The sequence below is a fragment of the Plectropomus leopardus genome, chromosome 10, assembly GCF_026936395.1.
Source record: "Plectropomus leopardus strain MGB_pleo_1.0 chromosome 10, ASM2693639v1, whole genome shotgun sequence".
Lineage (NCBI taxonomy): Eukaryota > Metazoa > Chordata > Actinopteri > Perciformes > Serranidae > Plectropomus > Plectropomus leopardus.
Genome location: NC_142185.1, coordinates 32,856,512 through 32,879,394, shown reverse-complemented (window position 1 = coordinate 32,879,394; position 22,883 = coordinate 32,856,512). Strand labels below are relative to the sequence as shown.

The 22,883-nt window shown below is 39.7% G+C and overlaps 2 protein-coding genes across 5 annotated transcripts in view; one reads left to right on the top strand and one right to left on the bottom strand.

Annotated features, from left to right (window-relative positions):
• Positions 1-22,883, top strand: part of sec22a (SEC22 homolog A, vesicle trafficking protein) — a 35,462-nt gene that overhangs the window by 5,304 nt on the left and 7,275 nt on the right. For 2 of the 3 annotated variants that reach the window (XM_088083652.1, XM_088083655.1), the window contains exons 3-7: positions 369-532; positions 2,943-3,122; positions 5,044-5,162; positions 6,899-6,964; positions 21,224-21,332. In XM_088083652.1, the coding sequence (XP_087939778.1) occupies positions 369-532; positions 2,943-3,122; positions 5,044-5,162; positions 6,899-6,964; positions 21,224-21,332 (638 nt within the window). Of the gene's footprint in view, positions 1-368; positions 533-2,942; positions 3,123-5,043; positions 5,163-6,898; positions 6,965-7,326; positions 14,233-21,223; positions 21,333-22,883 lie in introns of those variants that run through there. The other variant, XM_042494921.2, reaches the window with a different exon arrangement.
• Positions 14,884-22,883, bottom strand: part of adcy5 (adenylate cyclase 5) — a 130,937-nt gene continuing 122,937 nt past the window's right edge. For both annotated transcript variants that reach the window (XM_042494316.2, XM_088083651.1), the window contains exon 21: positions 14,884-22,755. In XM_042494316.2, coding sequence (XP_042350250.1) covers positions 22,627-22,755 — 129 coding nt within the window. In that variant the 3' untranslated portion in view covers positions 14,884-22,626. The remainder of the gene's footprint in view (positions 22,756-22,883) is intronic.

Below are 22,883 nucleotides of genomic sequence, written 5' to 3'. Positions count from 1 at the left end.
TAATTTGTGCTCAGTGTATCAATTAACACTGCGGGGCCAAAAGATAGAGCGTGTGCCGAGGTGGATACGAACGTGAATGTGGGATTGTGTTTAATTGGCTGTGAACGTGTGAATTCATTTAGGCACAAATGTGCTGAAATAGTGTTTGTACTGTGTGCAGAGCAGCAACCAGCAGAATCAGAAATGCCATTGTGTTGTTTTTTTTTAATATTCTGCATTGTATTTAGCTTGGTGTCCTAATTACAGTTTCCCAGGGTTTCTGTCAAGAGGAAGTGCAGTGCATGAAAAGGAATAATTGTGTGTGTGTGTGTGTGTGTGTGTGTGTGTGTGTGTGTGTGTGTGTGTGTGTGTGTGTGTGTTTGTTTCAGTTTTACAAGCGCGCTGGGTGTTGGATACCTGATGGTGTGCACTGCGAACTACCCCAACGTGCTCGCCTTCTGCTTTCTGGACGAGCTGCAGAAGGAGTTTATCATCACCTATGAACCCAAACGAATCAGCAGCGCCGTGCGGCCGTACTCCTTTATTGAATTCGGTGAGCTCCATGGTGTTTATATCAAGTTTAAGCTAACTACCCCATAGTTAATTTTATTATGTCAACTGCTCATCAGTAATATGCGGAAATGATCCAAAATATGCCCATATGCCCAGATTGACACCCAGAAATAAAACGCACGTTTTTATGCTTTGATGGCTGTAGGATCAGGAATTGCATTTTGAATTGTTTTCACGGTATGAATGAAGGAGCTGAGATGGATACTCTAAGATTTAAGCCGTATGCATGAACACAGCCAAAAATATAAAAAAAATGAAGAATGAAAAATGTGGCAAACAGTCCCTAAGGGTCAAATTAATAATGCTTCAAAGTTTGCTAAATTTTGGTGAGAAAAAAAATGGCAACTGGTCCCTTGACCTCTCATTTCAAAATATCTAAATGAAAATGGGATTTATGGTTACCCACAGGATTGCAAATTCCCTTTTTTTGGCCACGTGTCACTTTGGCTGGTGGAGTCCAAAATCTACCAGCCACTCGATAGATAACCATTGTTGTTTTTTTGGCTGGTGACTGAAGCAAATCTAGCAGACAATTGCATATTTTACCAGCATTTGGCTTGTGCTAGTTTCCTGGTTGGTTTACAGACATGCCCACTTTATCCATGACCCAGGGAGTTTTTTTTTTGTTCAGCTTTATGCAGCATAAATGTGTTATTGTCACCTATTGTATTTGAATATCTCTGCGTACTGGAGCCCCTGAACAGTCTTCAAATGTATCCATTTGGTATGACTGTGACAGTGTCAGTCCCCAAAGTAGCCATTTCATAGTAGTGAGACTATATATTTTTTACCTCACTGTATAAAATGACCTGCGGTGACCTCTAAGATAATCACAACCTCATGAAACTTTACAACCACGAACCAGATCCCTCAGGCATTCAGAGGGTGTTTGGCTCTCACAGTTGTGTTGGTGATAAATGGGTTTCTCAGTAGTTTCCAGAACAAAAGTACTTGCCATCCAAGTGCCTCTATTTTCTCAAGAGGTAAAAAAAATGATTAAATTTTGCACCTTCTCTGTGTTAAAAATGATATTAAATAAAAAAATGCTGCAACAGCTTGTGAGACATAATTGATCAAGGGAATAGACATCACATACATAATGTTCTAAGCCCCTATGCTGTAGATATAAAAGCCTAACCAAAACAAAATGTTCATTACATATATATGACATGAAAAACTTGACACACAGTTCTGAGCTGCATCTAAAATGAATCTGCAGGTCCCTGCTTTCAGACGATATTTGACACTTCTATGTGGCACATACTGCTGACCTGCTATCTCCCGATAAACACCCGCTGTCCCTCCCAAAAAGACAAAAAAGGGTCAATCTTTATGTATTTAGAAAACTGAAGGGACCAGGGTATGTCCTGTAGAGCTCAATAAAAGGTATTCTGGGAAATGTAGGAAGTACAACAGTAGAAGATGAGGAAAGAAGCGTGTTTAGTGAAAGTGGTTACACCATAAAATGGCATTTAATCACAAAAAACTCCTGCAAAAATCACAACCAAACACTACAGTGTATCCTGAGTAGGGCTTCAAGGTTAATGCCTTTTTTGATTAATCTGTTTAACAATTTTGTGATTGCACAAAGTGTCTGAGAATCTGGATAAATATCCATCAGAAGAGAAGAAGAAGAAGAAGAGTTTCCATTTCTTGTTTTTTTTTGGCATTTTAGCCTTTATAAGTTAGGAGAGATTAATAGTGGGGGAAAGGGGGAGAGAGAGAGAGAGAGAGAGAGGGGACAACATGCAGCAACAAGAGCCTCAAACGGGAGTCGAACCAGCAAGTGCACTTCTTTCACTCATGGGGCTCCTGCTTTATCCACTCAGCCAATGTCTCCCCTGTGGTACATGTCTCATCCAATTTACAATCCAACACATGAACAATCCAAAGATATAATTTTAAAATGGTGTAAAAGCAGGGAGAAACAGCAAATAGTAACATTTTATAAAGATAATTTTTTTTGGCATTTTAGCCTTTATTAGACAGGACAGATCAGTAGTGTGAAGGGGGAGAGAGAGCGGGGACGACATGCAACAAAGGGCCTTGAGTGGGAGTTGAACCCAAGGCTGCTGCAGCAAGAACACTGTCTTCATTCATGGGGGTGCCTGCTTTATCCACTCAGCCACCAATGCCCCAAATAGTAAAGTTTAAATACTTAAAACGAGAGAATGTTTTGCATATAAGCTTTATAAATGTCTTTAACAGTAAATCAGTGTTTATAGGATGTTGTATTGAATCACGTTGGAGAGAATCTAGAGTATCAGAGACTTAAATCTTGCTCCAACACTGGCAGAAGGTCTGTCTCTTCCATACAAATAATGTGTTTTTCTCCCTAGTTTGCTGCCTGGGTCATTAACCGCCTTGTTTTGCTGACTTTCATCCGTCAGACACCTTCATCCAGAAGACCAAACAGCGCTACAACAGCCCGCGTTCGCTGTCCACCAAGATCAACCTGGCTGACATGCAGACAGAGATCAAGCTGCGACCTCCCTACCAGCTCTCCCCTGAGGACCTGCGGGCTATCAATGGATTCTCGGTGCACGCACCCTCGAAATACAAAGGCATAGGTAGGACATGAGCCTCTGCCACAAACACATTCAAGCTCCACACACCTCATCTGATAGAGGTTTTCTATTGTAATGCTAACTACTCAACTTCTCTTTGTGGGATCAATAAAGTGTTATCTTTTCTTGGCACAGTTGGCACTGATCTTTGTTATAGAATGACATATAAAGGTCGCTGATGTTTCCTTAAAATACTGGAGCCTTTAATACACCAAGAAACAAAACTGCATGTGCCGTTGCACCTGTCATCGTTCATATCGCTGCTTGAAGCCTCTGGAAACGTGGCTTGAAATAGAAAGAATGCACATATTATATCAAAGTTGAGTGTCTCATTAAGTATCTACAAAAACAAATGTTTCCAACTATTAGAAAACTAAGTTGAAAACAGCTCATTTTGAGGATAACAGCACTTCTCCAGACTGTGAAGCCGTGGCAGATCGCGTTTTGATTGACACCTCCTTGAATCCCACCTTTGTCAACTGTGTCTTGTTTCCGTGACAACAGCCATGGAGCAAAGCAGAGTCGACGTGGTACGGCTCTATCTGTTCCAGCTCTCTGTCTCTGGCTGCGTTTATAAATCCAATCTGTCGCTCTACACTAAAATGAGCGAGCTGTTGTTTGAAGCCACAGAGTGTTCTGTCTCTCCATTCATTCATTAACAGTTTAGTTCCTCACACATTTACTTTGTTTGGTGCTTTGCGGCTCAGGATAACCGAACGGTGCATTCGTACACCGCTCTGAATTGATGAAGGGTCCAGTTTGTGCCTCCGGCATTCAGCTTGAGTGTTTCTGAACTCACCCTATTGAAAAAAAGGAGTAGTGAGGGATTTCAGTTTGGCGTGTGAAATTAGTATCAACTGACACCTGACTTTGACTTTTTTAGGCTTTATCCATATTACGTGATATGGATCGGGGATAACCACGCCCAAATCGACCCATCTTCAGGAAACTGAAAAAACTAAAATAGCAATATTTCAAATTTGGATTGAAGCTAATTCTTGCTGCTTTGACCCTAAATTACATATTTAGAAATTTTTTAGTGACTTGTGTTCCCAGAAGCCAGTTCACTTGAGGTGTTTTTCAGTAAAAATCTTAATAAACAAAAAGAAAAATAATGATCTTTTTGGATACTGTCAGGCCTGATGATCTCCATGAAACATTTTTTTCATTTCCTTTACACTGTGTTTTTTAGACTTATTGTAGGAGGATTGCACCAGTGCTATTGTGAGCAACATGATGTGGCACACTCCTAGTAATACAATATTGCACTTTGATTGTTTCTTTATTCACCAAAGGAAGAGCTCCTTTACAGTCACCATTTGTGTTTTCGGCATTTTAAAAATCTTAGGGCTGTAGTAACACTGCGGTGGTCAGATGCTCTTTCACTCGGTCTAACAGCTCCACGGCTGCTCTGAGGCTCAGCCTTCATACCCCTCGACTCCCCCAGACGACAACAGCCCTCTTGTACGCACCGTCACACCTCAGCTGCCCCCAGCTAAGCGATGCCACCTCGGGTCACTCGGAGCGGTTGTGTTCCCTCTGACATCCTCTTCAGGGCAGCTCTCCACGCTTTGCTCCCTCTCTGTTGGTTGCCCTTGTCAGTCTCCGTTTTCTGAGAACATAAATCATTTTGTCCCGAGGGTTGAAGTATGCTAATCTGATAATAGTGACGCATCACTCCTTTTACCGAGCCAGAATACTTTGGAAGTCAGACGATCTAAAAGCAATGTCTGCTTGGCTTTTCATTGCTATTCATGGATTTATTCTTTTATCCTGCATATAAAAGTCTTTATAAATAATTACATTTCAGAAAATGATTATGTTTTGTCCTTCGGGAAGCAGATTTCTTCTTCATGTTTTAGTAGTTCATTTGTCAAGGCAGATTTTGCTGAGCCTGTAATTCCACGTCCTTTCTCTCTTCCAGCTCCCACACAGATGTTGGAGCCGGTGACTCTCTCAGGCATCGTGTCCTGTGTGCTCAGTATCCTCTGTGGAGGCCTGAACCTGCTGCGAGGAGTCCACGCTATAGAGAGCATACTGCAGGTGAGGACATAACGCAGGACGTAACTGAGGACACAACGGTTTCTGGTTGCATACAAACTGAGTCTTCTTAGTTTAAGCTGTCAGTGATATTGGTAATAATAAACGTAACTTAATTCCTGAGAGGAATGTGGTGGAATTACTAAAACAAAGTTAGAGGGGCGAGAAACTCGAGCAGTCATATGATCAGACAGATCATAAACAAACTTCCAGCAGTGTTACAGGATATGTGGAAAATATGCAGTCAGCGATGACGTTAATACTGCGATAATTATTCTGCTTACAATAAATAAACAGATATTAGAGTGAACTCAGTTCTGCCTTCCTGCTGCCTCCAGTTTACTGCTAAATACAACAAATTGCTTGTTGAATTTAAAAATATGTAACAAAATCATTTCTAACTTTCTTTGACAGCGGACCTCTCGCCGCCGGCTGCGGTTGGTCGTTGTTTGCATGATCCTGTTTAAATAGATCTAAAATAAGAACCATAATCGCTAGAGCATTCATTCTTCTTGCAGAAGAAAGCTAATTCTAGTTTCCATAATCTTGTATACAAATATTGATAAAAATCATGATGGCAGGAGCATTAATTCTTTATTAGGCAGAGAGCTAAGGCTGTGCATACAGTAGGTCAAATAAATCATGAAATATCAAGAAATATTTTATATTTCTACATTTAAAAATCTTTTGGATCAGTATGTATTTTTTTATTTTGTAAAATGTAATGAAAAAACCTCAATTTAAAAATTGTTTTTATGACCGGTTTTAGTAATTTATAAATTATTATGGTTTATTTACATAAGTAGATTAGTATTTGAAGAAACTCAAAGAACTGACACTACAGTAAGCCAAAATACCAATGTAGGAGCTGGTAGACCATTTCTATTGCAAAATTCAAAGTTGAACTGAGCACCAAACGCACCAATAAAATGCCGTTTTTTACTGCTACTTTCTCAGCTTACTCCAAAAAGATTGCAGTCGTTTGCCATGTGTTGATCACACAAGTTGATATTGTGATGATGACAAAAAAATATATACAGTACAAGGGGCTTGACAATAAAAAGAGAAATCTAAACACCTTTAAAGACAAACAATGCAAATACAATATAATTAACAATGCAACGAATACGGACATAATATAACAAAGGACGAAACGAGCAGAGGAAAAGAGTTCATGAAATTCTGAAAATGCTAGGCTGAAGAGGTCGGGCTTAAGATTTCTTTTAAAGGTGTGTGGTGTTTGGGGCGTCCTCAGCTCCACTGGCAGACTGGTCCAAAATCAGAAATATACTCAAGCAGTCTGTTGAATTATGACTCAAAATGCCCGATCATGTAAAATACGTCATCCGGAAGTTTACCATTGTTCATGTACGTCTTCTACTCACATTTCTTTTAAAAGAAAGCTGGTTGAAAAATCAGCGACGTGTCCCTTTAATCTAAATCAGCTTGTGTTTTTTGCCTCATCTGACGTTGTTGCGCCATCATGAAACAATGTAATAGTTATTATATCTGATGGCAGAAACTACCAAAACAAGGTCCAAATTTTCATTAACCTTAATCTACATTTTACCGGATGCCGTCTGTTCTATTCCTTGATATCACATCAAATTCCATTAAACAAGACGAGACTAAATTAAAAACCTGAAATTAATTTTCTGTGTCATATTGGTTTTATGATGCCTTCTCTAGACGTGGACTGCTGGTGCTAAAAAAAAAATCCTTTTTCTCTCTGCCTGCAGAACGACGATGAAGACTTTAATTATGTGATTGCCTTCTTCCTCGGCACAGCAGCCTGTCTGTATCAGGTAAGTGATAGTCTGCGGTAAGAGCAGCCCGTCACCGGCTGACTGGCTGACTAACAGCCCTGCACTTTACAGCTCAGCAGCTTGTCAGCGAGACTAACATTAGCAAAAGCTCAATGCCTTTCACCCCCACTGCCGTCTCTAAAACATTTTCATCAGCTCCTTTTGTGCAGCTCCTGATACTAAATGGAGCACCACAAATTGGTAGACTGATGTGGGGAACAGAGTTATCAGAAGGGATTTCTTACTTACTGAGCAGACTTATTGTCCCGTGAAGGACATTAATGATGAAAACATGCCACTGGTCAATGTCAGTCACACAAAGCGTGCAGCATTCAAATCTCTCTCTGCCGTTCTTCTTTCAGTGCTACCTGTTTGCCTACTTCTCTGTGTGGAGGAACAGTAAGTCCTTCTTGGCGTTTGCACTCATCTGTCTGTCCAACATGTATCTGTATGAACTGAGGAACATGTGGCAGATCCTCTTCCATGTTGCGGTCGGGGCCTTCATGACCCTGCAGATCAGACTGAGGCAGCCGCTGGGCAAAGCGCCAGACTATAATGTCTGACAAAGACCTTAAACACAAAGAACAAATGGGCCTTCGGTCACATTGTCGCGCACATGTCCCGGAAATAGAGTGGAGACGGCACTGAGGACAAAGTGGAAACAAACAAAACAATCCTCGCAATTTCAGGAAGGAAAACCAAAAACTGTTGCAGCACCACAGTCGGGCTGTTCACAGCACCAGTGGACACATCTCAGCGTGGACTCGGAGGACACCACTGCTTGGTTTTATTATTGGATTGGGTTTGTGAAGTTTGCTACTTCTCACTGTTGTCTGATTAACGCATTTGCTTTTACTTCCTTTCAGTGCAGCCATAGTTAAGGTCAGAGTCCTGCGTATGTCCAGTTTTGCAAACCCACGCTCTCCCTGCACCCCCGAACCTAAGAACCGACTTGTTATATGTGACACGCAATCCCACGTATAACCAAAAACCCAGGCTGTACACTCGGGCTGCGTATACACTAATACATTTGAAAACTACTTAAAGGTAGACCTACAGGACTCCCCAAAAATTAACTTCACTCATCCCCGCCCACAGAAATTGCTGGGCCTCAAAAAAGTGAGACTTCGAAAAGTACGACTTCACACACTGAGTCCGTTTTTAGTTTTTTTTTCTTCAAAATTGACACACGTCTAAAAATAAATACGGTCATTTTCCCACTGACCTTTGTCTGACATTTAAGTTTTCAAAACTGGTTTCATTTTATTGCATTTTTAAAATAGTGCTCTAAAATGAAAATGTATTGGTGTGTATGTAACCTCTGTAGAATTTGCTAAAGAAATAGTTACTATCTTACAAATACGAACAAGACAAATATTTGATAAAAGCTTTTGATACTCAAGCAACAGAAACATTTCTGGTTGCACCCAAACATTATATCCAGCTCCAATATTTCCTTGAGCTTGGTTGTCAACTTATGTAAGATAAAGAAAGGCTACATAGATATTTAACAGCGGAAACTGAACATGTAGTGATCTCTGGTTTATGTTGAATGAAAGTGTAAACTTAAATAACTCGTTTCTGAAAGGTGAATAATCCTAGCGTTGCCATCTTTTCTAATGAAAGTAGCACTGGCTCCAGAAGTCACCAGATAACTTCATATGCTCATTTGCATATTAAAAAATTGTCAACAAAACAATTGCATGAGAGCTGTGGCGCTCACACAGCACTTTAGTGCACCGATTTCTCACTTTCAGTCCTGTAAGGAAGCGTGTCAGCGTCACAATTTAAACTCAGACAAAGAGAGACGTTTCCTCACCTCCTGCCTGTCCAACACCTGCTGCACCATGCACGCCTTTCCCTGATGGTCCGAATAAGTCCCTGAATTTGTCGTCACTTTAAAAAAAAAAAAACTAAAGTGGCTTAGAGATTCTGAAAAGTTGCAAAATCTAGCGAGAAAATCACCAAGTTGGTAACACGGCCCACGTCTCACCCACATCCAGTTTATTTTGCGTGCTTTTTGTATCTGTTACATGCACTTTTTGCAGGACTCTGGTTTAGGTGTTGAGTTAAAACTATGCAATGCTGCCTTGTGTGTGTGTGGCTCTCATTTCCGTTTTTGGTGCATCTGGGAGCCAATGACCATACTTTATTTTGCAAATATTTGTCATTTTATATACAGTTAATTTTGCTATTTATTTACTGATCGTTTAATGAAAATTTAGATGGATTTTATTAGTTAAATTTGTTGTTTTACAATTGCTCCGTTTTTTTGTTTTTTTTCACGCCAGTAGACACAAACAGTCTGTTAACATTCATATCCTACTTCCTCGCCCACACAGCCGCAAGCATATGCCAGTGTCAAGTGACTATGTTAATAAACAGGTCTGTGTTGGCAGCAGTAAAGATGCGTAGCTGTGTTGTCGAGGCCAGAGGCGGCACGAATCATCTGAGCAGCCTGTGGTGTGCTTTTCCCTCCTCGGAGCCCCTCGGCTCAGACATGGCTGCATCTGCCACCGACAAAGACACAAACTCTCCCCCTCTGCCTGCGCGTTGAGTATCAGCACAGCGTTCACATTTGACATCATTTCAGTCAGGAGATGTCACATTCATCATTATCAGGCAGTGTGAGATTTGTTCAGAGAATTATGGGAAGATTTCCTGGCTTCCTGCACTTTCCCAACAAATACTGGCAAACAACTGGAGCGGGGTAGAGGATTGAGTCATGCCTTTATTGTTCATTGTTCACGAGGAGCTCAGCCAGGATCGTCGTAACGTCTTTTTATTTTAAATCTCTCTCACGCTGGAAGAAGAGAAAATAAAAAGGAGTATAGCTGCGCAGCTCCACTCCACATCCATCTGGCATCTGCACTACAGATCTGTCGGGGGAGCGCTGCAACACTTCAGCCTCGTTATGATTCATCATCGCGCTCGCTCAATGTTCTTTAGCTTTCCAGCAGCGGAACCACACCTACATGACCTAATCGCTCTTTTCTCAATATGGCTGGGACTCGACTGGATCTGGATTGAGCCTCACTGGTGCAGATTGTTTGTGTTCACATTCTCCTTTTGCACAGCAGTTACAGTAAATGTGGAGTGTGGGCGTGTTGTGTAAAGAAGGAAACAGTGAAATTCAAAGCTTTTATACTGGTTTATCCAAGTATGGAAAATGAATGTGATCATTTTCTTGATTCTGAAATTTGGGAATGAATTGCTAACTAATTGTGTGTGTTGTAGTTTTCACATTTTAATTTGTTTTATTTGATATTAGACTGTAATATCAAGCCTGTAAAAGTTCCCCAGTCATGATTAGAGTGCAAACATGTTACAAACGATTAGATCTAATGTCAAATTCAGCAAATTAAGATCTAGGAAAGGATGGGTTTGATGTGAAATGGAAAACGTGTTGGAACAGTGAATTTAAAGCATATGTGAGACACAACCTAATCGCCAGAATACACATAAATATTATACCTTTCTGCAAATCACCGATATGTTTGACTTTTCATGGCCCTATCCCAGCAAGAAACGCAGCGTCGCTCTGGAAATGACAACCGCTATTCAGCTAGAAAACGTAGCGATGACTTGACTAAAAGCAACCACTTTTCACTGCACCGTCCCAGCTGGAAACGCAGCAGCATCTTAGTAAACAACAACTGCTTTTCATGGCCGTATCCTGGCGGCAAAAAATGCAGCGTCGCTCTCGATATGACAACAGCTTTTCATGCTGCTGTCCTGCTAAGAAATGCAGCAGTGTTTTGTGAAAAAAAAACACCTTTTGAGGCACTATCTCAGCAGGAAATGCACTGATTTCATGTTTCCATGACACTATCCCACATCTGTTAAAAAAAAAAAAAAAACACTTTGAGCAGCTTCTGACAGGACAGTCTTTGGGAAGAAACAAGTGCTTTTCACAGCACTATCCAAAAAAGGAAACAGTGAAAGGTCGTGAAAAGATGTCCACGTTTGGTGGTTAAAAAGCAGCTGGAAATATCTCAAACTCTGACATTTCATTCACCGTCGCCGATAGTCAGCCGATATTCTGCGTCACTTTAGAAATATTCATACGATACATTTGAAACATTTTCTTCTGGCGACTGGGCTGTGAGACCAGAAATGCTTGAATTTTGTCCATTTCCTGGTGCACATGCAGACGCATCGATTCCTCATGATGTGATCTGGTTTTCAGGAACATAACTTCTCTTGTATTAGGATTAAGGTGTCTGAGCTCAACTACGAAACTTTGAACATTAAAGAAAATCTGGGACATTAATTACAAAGATATCCTTTCTTTGACATTGAATGTGGGCTCTTTATCGTAGCGCTGCTGCGAGCTTTAAAGAGGCAATGAAATCTGATGCCTGTTGCTGTGATGGAAAAAAAAATGAAATATGAAAAAGATGATTCAAAGCATCCTGTAATAAGAGGGATATCAGATCCAAGTCCTTTATAATTTAAAGAAAACATTTACCTAACCTTGGGAGACTGGAGCCTCCAGCATCTAGTAAATGAGCAGTGCAGTTTCAGCTGCTAAATGTAGGAAAACTGCTGAGTTTAGTTTAATCCCCTCCCCCCAAGTCATTTTTTTCCTCTTTGGAGCAACAAGCAACAGATTGCCTCATGATTCAGATGTAACTGAAACACTTTTCCAAAAAAAACCCGTCTTTTTTGTTCACCAGTAATGGCACAGGAGGCATTTATAATTATGATTGTAATATATGTTATTTGTTGGGGGCTCATTATAAGGAACAGCAGTTTTCTCCAGCTTTAGATTAATGTAGCAGGAATATATTTAGTTCCTGTGCAGAAAAGATGTGTATTTTAATGAGAAATGGGTGCTGTGGGTTTAAATTGCCGACTACTTAAAGAACAATTTCAGCTCAGGGTGCTATAAGTGAATGTCAATGATGATAATGTTCTCGTGGCCGAGCTTACGCAATCAAGGGCTCGCAGGTTGGCTATTGAAAAAAAGTCACAATTATCAAAGGGTAACTGAAGTATTTTCCCACCTGGAGCCTGTTTTCCCACGTTTCTTTGTCTGAGTGACTAATGGGAACAACAGTTGTTGATACTGGTCCAGTATTGAGCAAGAACGCTGCAGCCGGCGGCTGCTAAACCACCTGGGATGAAACCACAAAGAGCAATTATGCACTGTTTGTGTATGTCCATAACAGTGCTTGTTTTAGCCTCTGAGGGGCTCAGATTTATATTCTAAATGTCTGACAATGAATGGATTGGATGTCTAGAGTGAGATCCTTTTTAACCAGAAGCAGCCCCAAAATCATTATCGCCAAACCCACCAGACTCCATTTATAAAAAGCTGTAATTTTAGTGTGTATACAGTCAGCATATTATCACCTTTGACTGGGTGACTTAAGGGTTAATTTAAACCAAACCAGAGTTGATAGTTGGAGCAGTGAAAAAAAAGGCCAACCAATACGGTTTTTATTTATATTTCCCTTCTGTCGACTTAGAATGAAGGATGTTTTCGATGGTAAAACGACTGTTTATTTAAATGAAGTCTGGCGGGTTTGTCGATGGGGAATTCGGTTGTTTCTGGTTAAACAAACGTGATAACACAAAGGTGTATCTCTGTGGGGATCTTTTCCTCAATGTCACAGTTAGAGCTCATTTATTTTCAGTGTTAGATCAGGGTTCCCACACATTTTCATCAACATTTCATACCTTTTCAGTGACTTTTCAAGGATCCATGATAGTTTTTTCCTTCGCCTTGCATGCCCAGTGTTTCAAACTCTATTTAGACATAATTTCAGCGAGCAGGTTGTTATTCATGGAAGATTACTATAATAATTTCATCACACACAACAACATTTTAAGACTTTTTCAAAATTTTCAATGATTGTCACTAATGCCAGGACTTTTCCAGGCCTGGAAAATGTGAAAATGAAATTCTATAACTCTTCCCGTTTACCATGACTGTGGGAACCCTTTTAGCTTTGTATTCAGACACAGATGGAGCCTTTTGTCTGGACTTTGTGTTCATTTTGTCCGTATTTGTGCACATTTTCTGAAAGCTTACAGATATGGAGGAAACAGGACAGTCCTGCAGGAGATTGTGGGGGTGGTGTAGTGTAGTTTAAGCAAGATAGAAAAGTGACGTTTACAATGTTTGAAAAGAACCAATTTTTTTTTGTATGTAAAGGTCGGATGGATTACCATTAGAATAACAATCTGAGCCTGTAGCAAAAACAAGCACTTTTAGTTGATGTAAATTGACGATGCACAATTGCCCACAGAGATTACATTACATTACAGCCTGCTCTGCCTCTGCTGGTTGCAGCCCTGTCACTCAATACTGGAATAATTTAAAAACTTGTTACCATTGGAGAGAATAGGGTCAAGATGAAAAAACAAATGTCCCCTTTAATTCTGGGGATTTGGTTTGCTCCATCACATGCTGGAGTTCCCCTGACAAAAGCCTGAACTGTGCTTCCTTCCTTCAATCAGTGAGCTTTTATCCCATCACTGATCATCCCTTAAATCTTATCTGATGAGATGCGCAATTTAAATGGAGAGACTTTAATTTAAATTACTGTCCAGCACAGCTACTTAAATGCACATCACAAGTTATTGAATTAACCAAGAGCCTTATTCATTCTGAATTCTTAATGTAATGGCCTGTGATTTGACTTCTGTATAAATATAGATATTAAAGCTGTAATGGATGAAGCAACACTCGGGGTGCTAATCAGCAGATTAGCATTTTGCTGCTGCTCCCTTCCATCATACATAAACAGTAATAATGATGGAGGGAAGACAAAGGACTCCCGTCTGAACCGAGTGATGTAGTGCTGCTGCCACCTGTTGGTGAGCTGCGTGAACACGTGGAAGAATCCCAAATTTCAGCACAATGCCAGCTCTGTCAAACACTGTTGTATACGACACCTTTAAAGGAGGAAAAGTTTCTCACTTAAAACATCTTACTTCCACTGTAAGTGGTATATGGCCAAAAGTATGTGGACATCTGTGACTGTGGAGCATGTCGTTAAAAAACATAATCTTTACAGGTCATTTTTTATGCATGGAGGCAAACAGGAAAACTACTTCATAAGACATACTTTTATTCTGCAGCATTAACACTTCCCTGAATTGGATCCAAGCCATAGGGTGTCCACAAACTTTTGGCCAAGGAGTTTTGCGACTGATAAAAGATGAGATTTGTATGTAGCAGGCCTGTATTAAGCTTTGGTATTGTACATACAATGAGTCTGCAGGTCCTTAAAAAGTATTAAAATGTCTTGAATTCAGTGGTGGGGGAAGTATTCAGATCTTTTACTTTAGTAGAAGAACTAATACCACACTGAAAAAACACTGTTACTTGTAACTGTTCTGTATTGAAAATTGTATGTAAATTAAGTATATTAAGGAAAACGCAGTTCAATATTTAAAGTAAAACTACTCAATGCAGAAAATTTAAATTACATTTAATCAATCTGAATGAAAATACTATTTATGATTCTCTTAATTATATATTTAAAATTTTGTTGCAGAATGTATATATATAATGTATGAATCTTAATTTTTAACATTTTTTTAGGTCATTTCCTTGTTTATTTGTGTTTTTTTTTACTTGTCTTTTCTTGTTAATTCTTGTTAATTGTCAGGTGACTTTCTTTGATCTTTTTGCTTTTTTGTTCTAACTTTTGTTGTCATTTCTTGTTGAGTTGCTCATTGCCTTTTTTCCATGTTTGTTAAAGAAATCAAACCAATGTGCTCAGTTTTCAAAGGGTTAAGGTGCATTGCCATTACTAAAGAAACGGACCTGTGGACATCCTGTAAGTATTCTGCAGAGCGCTGAGACAACAGCTCGCACAAAGCAAACAGACATTCATCTAAATCCAGTCAGTGACCTGACAACACGAGCAGATTATGCAGAAAAGAAACCAGATTAAATCATGTACCTGTGAAACATCTCAGCAGTTTATTTGACTGTAAAAAAAAGAAGAAGAAGAAGAGCATAGTGTTTGGCATGACAACAGAAACAACCCCAGATGTTTTTTGTCACAGACGCTGCCTCACCTTTATCATCATGAGGATCCTCAGCTGTAAATGTGAAAAGAGGCGAGTTTCTCTTCATCCTTAAACCTCAGTCCTCTCGTATCCTCACCCCTCCTCTCTGATCCTTCTCTCCAACCTTGTATGTTTTCTAATGGCACATTTCCGCACAATCAACAGAAAAAAAACGGTCACATGGGTGTTGAGGGCATTCAATGAGTCACATGGGATGACACTTAAAGGTATACTCTGCAGGATTGTCCTAAAAAACAAAACAACATATAGACTGACTCATACATTAGTGACTGCTCTCCATCATTATGACCCACTACAACAGTGTGGTTGAGTATTTATCTCTGTTTACAAACCGTAAGCAACAATTCCTGCATGGTGTACCTTTAAAGGGACAGTTCACCTCAAAATCAAAAATACATATTTTTTTCTTACCTGCAGCGTAGTTTATCTGTTTAGATTTTTTCTGTGAGTTGCCGAGTGTTGGAGATATCAGCTGTAGTGATGTCTGAGCTGAGCACATGTAGTTAGTAACATTATACCAGAGAGAAGACAAAGTGCCAAAAAAAGCATTTGAAAAACTTTAGAGCAATGTCTCTTTCCAGAAATCAGGACCTGGTTAGTAACAGTGACTTTTATGGTATAAATAAAAAAAAATATCAGCTGATATATGTCTGCACTGCTGAAAGAAGTCACCGATGGCGTACCTTGCAACAAACATTTAAAACAGTTAAAAAACGCTTCCTTGTCTCCTGCATTCTCATGTACTGAATACTGACTTTCCCTGCCAAGGACTTAGTTGATTATCAGTTTGACTCATATATTGGTAGTGTTTTCAAGAGTTCGCTGCTGATACAGAGGTAAATAGAACATCAAAAAGGGATCTAGTGTCTGGGTGTTTGGCTTAGTGGATAAGTCGAGGGGTCAGTGTATCAGAAGTTGCTGGTTCAAGTCTTGTTTGGAACATTTGACTTTTATGGTATAAAATATCGGTTAATATATGTCTGCTCTGCTGATAGAAGTCATTATTGGCTTGACTCATCTATCGGTGATGTTTTTGACAGAGTTTACTGCCAATACAGACGTAAATAGAACATCGAAAATATGTCAAGTGTCTGGATGTTTGGCTTAGTGGATAAGTCAGGGGGTTAGTGTGCCAGAGGTTGCTGGTTCAAGTCTCACCCAGAACAGGTGACATTTAATTACTTCAGCAGATGAATATATCAGCCAATGTTTTATTTTATTTATGCCATAAACTATCATTTGGCTGTAGATTAATAATTAAGCACGTAAAGTTGAGTGAAATAACATTTTTGCCAAGAAATCAGGTGAAGTGGTCCAAAAACAGGTAAAACCAGTATCGGCAGTGACGTCTGTTGAAATCAAGGAATATCAGTCAACTTTTCTTCAGTGACATCTGTCGAAAACTTGACTGATATAGCCATTGGTACCTGTAGTACCTTTGGCTTGTTTTTGGTCAGCGCTCTACTTGGGGAACCCGGCATACAGATCTGATACTAACAGGTGGAGTTAAAAACACTGTAGTCAGTTGATTGGTCAGTAGAGAATCAACACAAGATTTTCTTATATTAGGAAACTATTACTATAAAATGAAAGGATGTTTGTAGCCTCTAGCAGCAGATGTAGGCTAAGAAAAAAAAACTTAAGTCAGAGGACCAACTGCTGGCAAGTTTTAAGATGGAATTTAATCTTTACTCGAAGAAAAAAACAAACATGTAGGACTGTCGGAGCTTTTTGAGTTACGTTAGAGAATAAATGGGAAAAAAAATACGGTCTATATGCTGCATTTGTCTGCTATGACAAGACAATGTCAAGACACAAGTTTCAAGTAACAAGCCCATTTAAATTTTGGTAATTGTAATTGTGTTATTTAATGTAAAAAGTAATTAGTTCCATGTTTAGTTACTGCCGTAGGGCAGTAACTAAACATGTACTAAACGTAAGGGAACTACAGTAACACTGGTGCAAGTTGAGCAAATAGTAGATGCACGCTTCCCCATGAGAGATCTGTGGATTATCTTGAGTAACCAGGTCCTGATTTTCTGGAAAGAGACATTGATGTTGAAGTTTAAAGTTTTTTTAAATACATTTTTTGAAACTTTGAGCTCCACAGGCTGATTGCAATCTAGATCCAATGTACTGGAGAGAAGGCAGACGTCTCTACAGCCAGTCGAGAACGATAAACAGCACTACAGAGAAGAGGAAACGTATGTATTTTTTAATTTTTTGGGTTGAACTGTCTCTTAAAGTTTTAGTAGTAGTGTGTGAAGATAATGGTTGCAGCTGTATAGTACATAAATGAAACCGAAACCATCAGAGTGGACCAGTGCAAAGTTTATCTCATTCTACAGACCCAAAGCAGCAAATGTTTGGAAAGAATGCCGAGTTTCTCTTTTTGTTTTCAATCAGGAAACTAAAAGCAAAACAAACTAAATTAAAGGATAATGCAGGTGCAAATATATATATTTTCCCATGACAAGACCAAAATCATCAATGAACTGATCATGCCACCAAGTGTTCAGCATATTTATAAATAATTTAATAATTCTTCTACCTAATGTGACTTTAAATTACCTTTAGATCTTTCAAACCTTTAATGAATAAAATGTTCAAATCAAACAGAAAAAATATTTTGCTTTTTGTTATTTCATTTACAGATGTGTCTGCCTAATATATTCCTTCCAGCAGTGTGTTAATTCCCCACTTCACATTCACAGTTTCCATTTCAAGATTAGTTTTTATTAAAAAATCAAATTAAGGTCCCACCTACAGAGCAGCTGCAGAGCTCTGATTGGCCAGACTGAAAACATTACAGCTGACCAATCAGAGCTCCTGCTGCTGCTCTGTGGGTTTTAATGACATAATTTAATATTTAATTATATATGAATGTTTTATTATTTTTTTGATTTTCTATTTAGTCTAGAGTCACCAATTACCAAAATTAATTGTAACAACTATTTGAAGTGTACCAATTTATTAATGAATTCTTTTTAAACACTGAAGTCTGTTAATGTTTCAGTGGCACCATAAAGGCTCCAAACGCTGTTTTTCATTTTGTGTCAATCCCAGTTAATACACAATACCTTAGAGCAATAAATGTGTATTCAATACACAAATAGTCCCAATAAATGATTTATTTGCTTGTGTTTGAGTAGCGTTTGCTAAAAACAACAGTTGTTCCAGTGTTTCAAAGATTTATGTCTTCACGGGAACGCTCGACCCTGAGGGCGCAGTGTGGAGCAGAAATAGAAAAGTCAGATAATCGCTCAAGATTTTCTGACAATTTGATGATTTTGTTCTTTTCATGAGAACCACAAAATATCAAATAATGCTAGTGTTAAAAGAAACACCATTTGTATATAACCTCACTGCGTGTAACCTTGAATTTGTTGAGAAAATGTTTTTGTCCTCCACAGTGAACAGAGAATCCAAAAAAGGTAAATGTTCAGGGTCTGCATTTAACGAAATTAAAACTATATAAAAACATCCGTTTACAAACTCTCACACAACTCTTGCAGTATTATCGAAGTCTCCAGTGGTCCCTTAAAAAGTATTAAAAGCATTGAATTTATTCATGTAAAGATCTTAAGTCTGATATCAGTCGTTCAAACGTCCTAAAAAGGCGTGATGGGAAGTATAATTTTACGCTTTTTTTTTTTGCTGTTACACTGTGAGGTCCAAAAATAATTGGTGACATCTATAATTTTAAAATGCGTTACCTAATACCTCTTGCATTGATAACACTTAGCTCGCTGTCACTGTACTCTGCATATGGTAGTGAAAGGTGAAAAGAAGTGAAAAATTGGCTTTTTTTAAGAAACCAAGCTTTATAAGCATGCCTGAAATCGGTACAGTGCAATTCATATGAAGCTTTTGCATATTTTATGCAAAAACATTTTTCAAACACAAATTGAGGCAGTGAAATGTGAGATGTGAGTGAGAAACGCAAATTTGTCAAAACCTCCCACCACAAACGGCAGCTATTTCCCAGCTCGTCTCTATCCGTGCCACGAAACAAGAAAGTCATGATTTTTGCTTGACTTTTTTTTTCCCTGTCACTTTGGTTGTTTTTTATTCAGAGTGGTATTAAAAAAGTCTTAAATCTAAATTAACCCTCAGCTGTAGTAGCTTATGCTCAGTACCTAAACACATGCATTTTTACTTAAACACTCTGATTTAAAACAGTACAGTCTCGTGCAGGGTCATGTAGTGTGCTGCCTGAAGGGGGAAGTGTTTTAAATTGTAATGCTTTAATTAAAATGCGTGTTTTTGGGAAGTACTGAGAATACCACTGGATAAATGAGACTTGGATTATACTAAACGAGTTGTGTGAGAGTTTAATATTTGATATCATGTGGCTTTTTAAACACAGACTCCTACGACTACGATTCATAAAGAATGTAAACCTTTTTTGGATTCTCTTTTCATTGTGGAGGAGGTGAGAAAAACAAAGTTTTATTCATGGATTCAAGGTAACACTTGATGAGTAATTAATACAAAAGGTCACTTTGCAGTTAAAATGTTCTTTGCAGCCCCTTGCACAAATGTACTTTATACAGTAATATTCTTGGGTAAAACCTTGACACTCTGTCCAGACATTCGCTGATTACTGTTCTCTGTGACTCAGCCAAGACAAACAGAACCAGCTGTAGTGTTTGGAAATATCTTAACAAAAAAAACCTCATTAAAATCTGTGAAAGTGGCGGGTGAAAGACAGTTTGTCTGATGACATGCTGAGTAATACTGCAGAAAGAAAAAAAAAACAACAGTAGATAAAAGGGCACATTTCCACACGGGCTCGTCTGTCCCCGTCCACAGGATGAGCATCATCACCGTCGTCAGTATAGAGTTCATATTAAAGGCCTCATCGGAGATCGTTGGACATTCATTGGGTCGTACCATCTGATTGAGCAAGCAAGAAGGGGGGTGTGGAGCGATGCAGGGAGGGGTGGACGGCTGAAAGCACTGGAGTGCAAAAAGACAGATGCATTCGCGTCCTCTAGTCTGTCATTCAAAGTGCGCGCTCTCCGGGTTTGACAGAAATGATCAGAAACATCTGATCAGCTTAATTGCTTACTTCCTGCACAAAAGAAAAACTTCAGCATTCAGGTGCGTCGATCTGCTGAAGCCAAACAGGACGTCAGCTGCGGCGTTTTGCTAGGACCAGCGAGGACTCGTGAAAATCCCGACATGAGTCATACAGTATGTACATCTGAATACACGTCGGTGTTTATAGATAGCTCTCTAATATATTAATGTACAAAATATAGAATCTTAAAATATCTGATAGGGTTTGGTGTTCTGAAGTCAAAATACAAAATGCCGAAGATTAGAAAAGCTCTTCATTGACATCCTCTTTGTGTTTCGTGTGTGTATATGTTGTCGATACTGTTGTGTAAGTTTGTGGATTTTTACGAGAAGCTTCCTGTAAACACTGCAGAGCGTTTCTCTCTGTGCGTACAATAAAGCAGTTTGAACTGTCTCTGAGGGACATTCTCAACCTCTTTGTCGATCGTTAGGCTGAATTCACATCAAATCTGCGTCAAATAGTTGCAAGGTTTTTGGCAGTGGGAGTGTCCCTTAATGGCTCATTTTCGGGGGACTGGAGGGTGGAGAGAAAGCCAGTTTCCCCAACTCAGCAGCTGATTATTGGTCTTCAGTACATTTGTTTGTGTTGACTCAGTAGAATTCCTTTAGACTATCATCGCTGTATTTTTACCGCCACAAAAGACGTGCGTGCACACAAAGCGAGTGCTCTCCTCTGAGGGCTCTTTTGGGATTATTGTGGCCTGAAATGCCTCATTTTACTGCAGCTTTTCCAAAAAAATTGCCATACAAGTTACAGTATTTAAAGATTTAAAATAAATTAAATTGAAATTGAAACTGCAAAATATTTGCGATGCTGTCTGAGATTTGGGGCTTTTTCTTATGAGCATTTAGTGTTTCCCATAGAACTAGGATCGGTCTGTGCTGGTAGAGCTGCAGCGGGACCGTCTGTGGGCTGCTCTCATCCCGCTGTCTCTCACGTTTTTCGCAGCACCGGTGTCTTTTTATTCAATTGTTCCTTTTGAGGTTGGCAGCATGCAGCTGCATGTGCCGCCTAAAGAAAAAGCGCTGAGCTCGGTGTCTTTCCAGAGCACTCTGCCTTTTTTGACGGCCGCTCAGCACTTCAAGTCAAAAATCTCTCTTTTTATTTTCTGTTTTTTTTAGAAAGGCGCTGGTGATGTTATTGCCGCTTTTCAGCGAGACTACCGTCACAACAGAGAGAGAAAAGTCCATGTGCGGGAGAAGATCGGCCGGCGGACGCTGGATGTTACCGGTGAGTGTTGTGCTTCTTTTATCACTATACTTTTGTAGCTTACTAGCGTCAAAGATAGGAAGAGACTGAATCACTTGTTTCTGTGGATTGTGGGCGTCTCTTGGTCTGATTGAAGGTCATGTGACTGGCAGCTTTTAGTTGAGTTTCGTTCTTCTAAAACTTTAATTTGTTTCATGCCGCCATGTTTTTTATTTATTTTTTCATTTTTCTGCAGCAATGGATTTGATGTGAATTCAGCCTTGTGGTACGCATCCACAGGATCCGTCATTTCTACGCCTCCCACTCAGTGTCTGTGTAAGCAGCCGTGCAATGCATTCTGGTAGCGCTGCATTGCCTTTTAAAAGAGCATAAATGTATCAATTTAGGCTATTTCATACAAATTAGTTGTGTCCAGCGTGACTCGCCACCTCTGGATACTCCCAAAAAACTTGAAAAAAATAAATGATTTTTATCTAAAATGAAGACAAATTCTGCAGCTGCATGGCTTATTTCTCACTTTAAATGTTCTCAGAAGCACACTGTGGTAAACTTTTTTTGTAACGTCAGAGAACGCTTCCGAACGCCATCTAGATTCAAATCTAGGAGCACACAGACCATGTACTCAGTAACACAGCTGTCAAGCGTCCAATGCTGGGAAGCAGCGTGACCTTTCACGTCCAAGAACGCCCCTGTGGACTCGTACCATTACTCCTCCGTCATTCTGTTAATTACTGATCAGATATCGATAAAAGGACGGATAGTGCTGCGGTGCTGGCTGAGTGTCCACACTTGAGAGATTCGTACCTGGACCACGACAACATGGACACAATGTGTTTAACATACAGTACAGAAAATCATATACATACACATAAAACTGTCAGTGTTTTACATGTACATATATACTTCAGCAGGAGAAAGGCAGAGAGAAAGACAGGAAGTGGCATAGTTCATGTCCTGCCGCAGGTTTGTCCCAAAACCCTTTGAAACTCTGGCAGATTGAAGCAAATTAAATTTCTTCGAGAACATTCTTCCGTTAGGACCTTAACTCACACAGCTGGCGACATCTGTCTTTATGCACTGATTGGACATCTTTGGTCTCAATGGCAGATTCAGGCTAGCTAGGCCTCTCCCGCTCATAGCGTCCTCTGCAGGCTGAGCTTTGGGATGAATACTCTCATCCGTCCCCCACTGTGGCCTCAGTTAAGAAAAGATCGGCGCTGTGAGAGGGGACGCTTCGGTCCGTCTCAGTCCGCCATAAGCTATCGGAGGTCCATGAGCCTGCTCGTTATGTCAGAGGCGGAGTTCAGTGGAGGGGTTAACTGCTAGATGGTCCGCCAGTGAGGAAGTAGGTCATCATCTCTCCTTTGCCTTTAACTGTGACCAAACCTCTGTATTCTAGTGTGTAGTTATAGGAGCTCAGTACCTGGTACAGGTCTGCAGTCACCTGTGGACACAGAGATGAGGAGACAGTTAGTGGACAGGTTTATTTCAGGTTCATTTAGGGTGTCTACAGGTATCAGACACTTTTCAAGACTGCAGGCATTGCAGGTAAACAGTATATGTGTAGTCCTG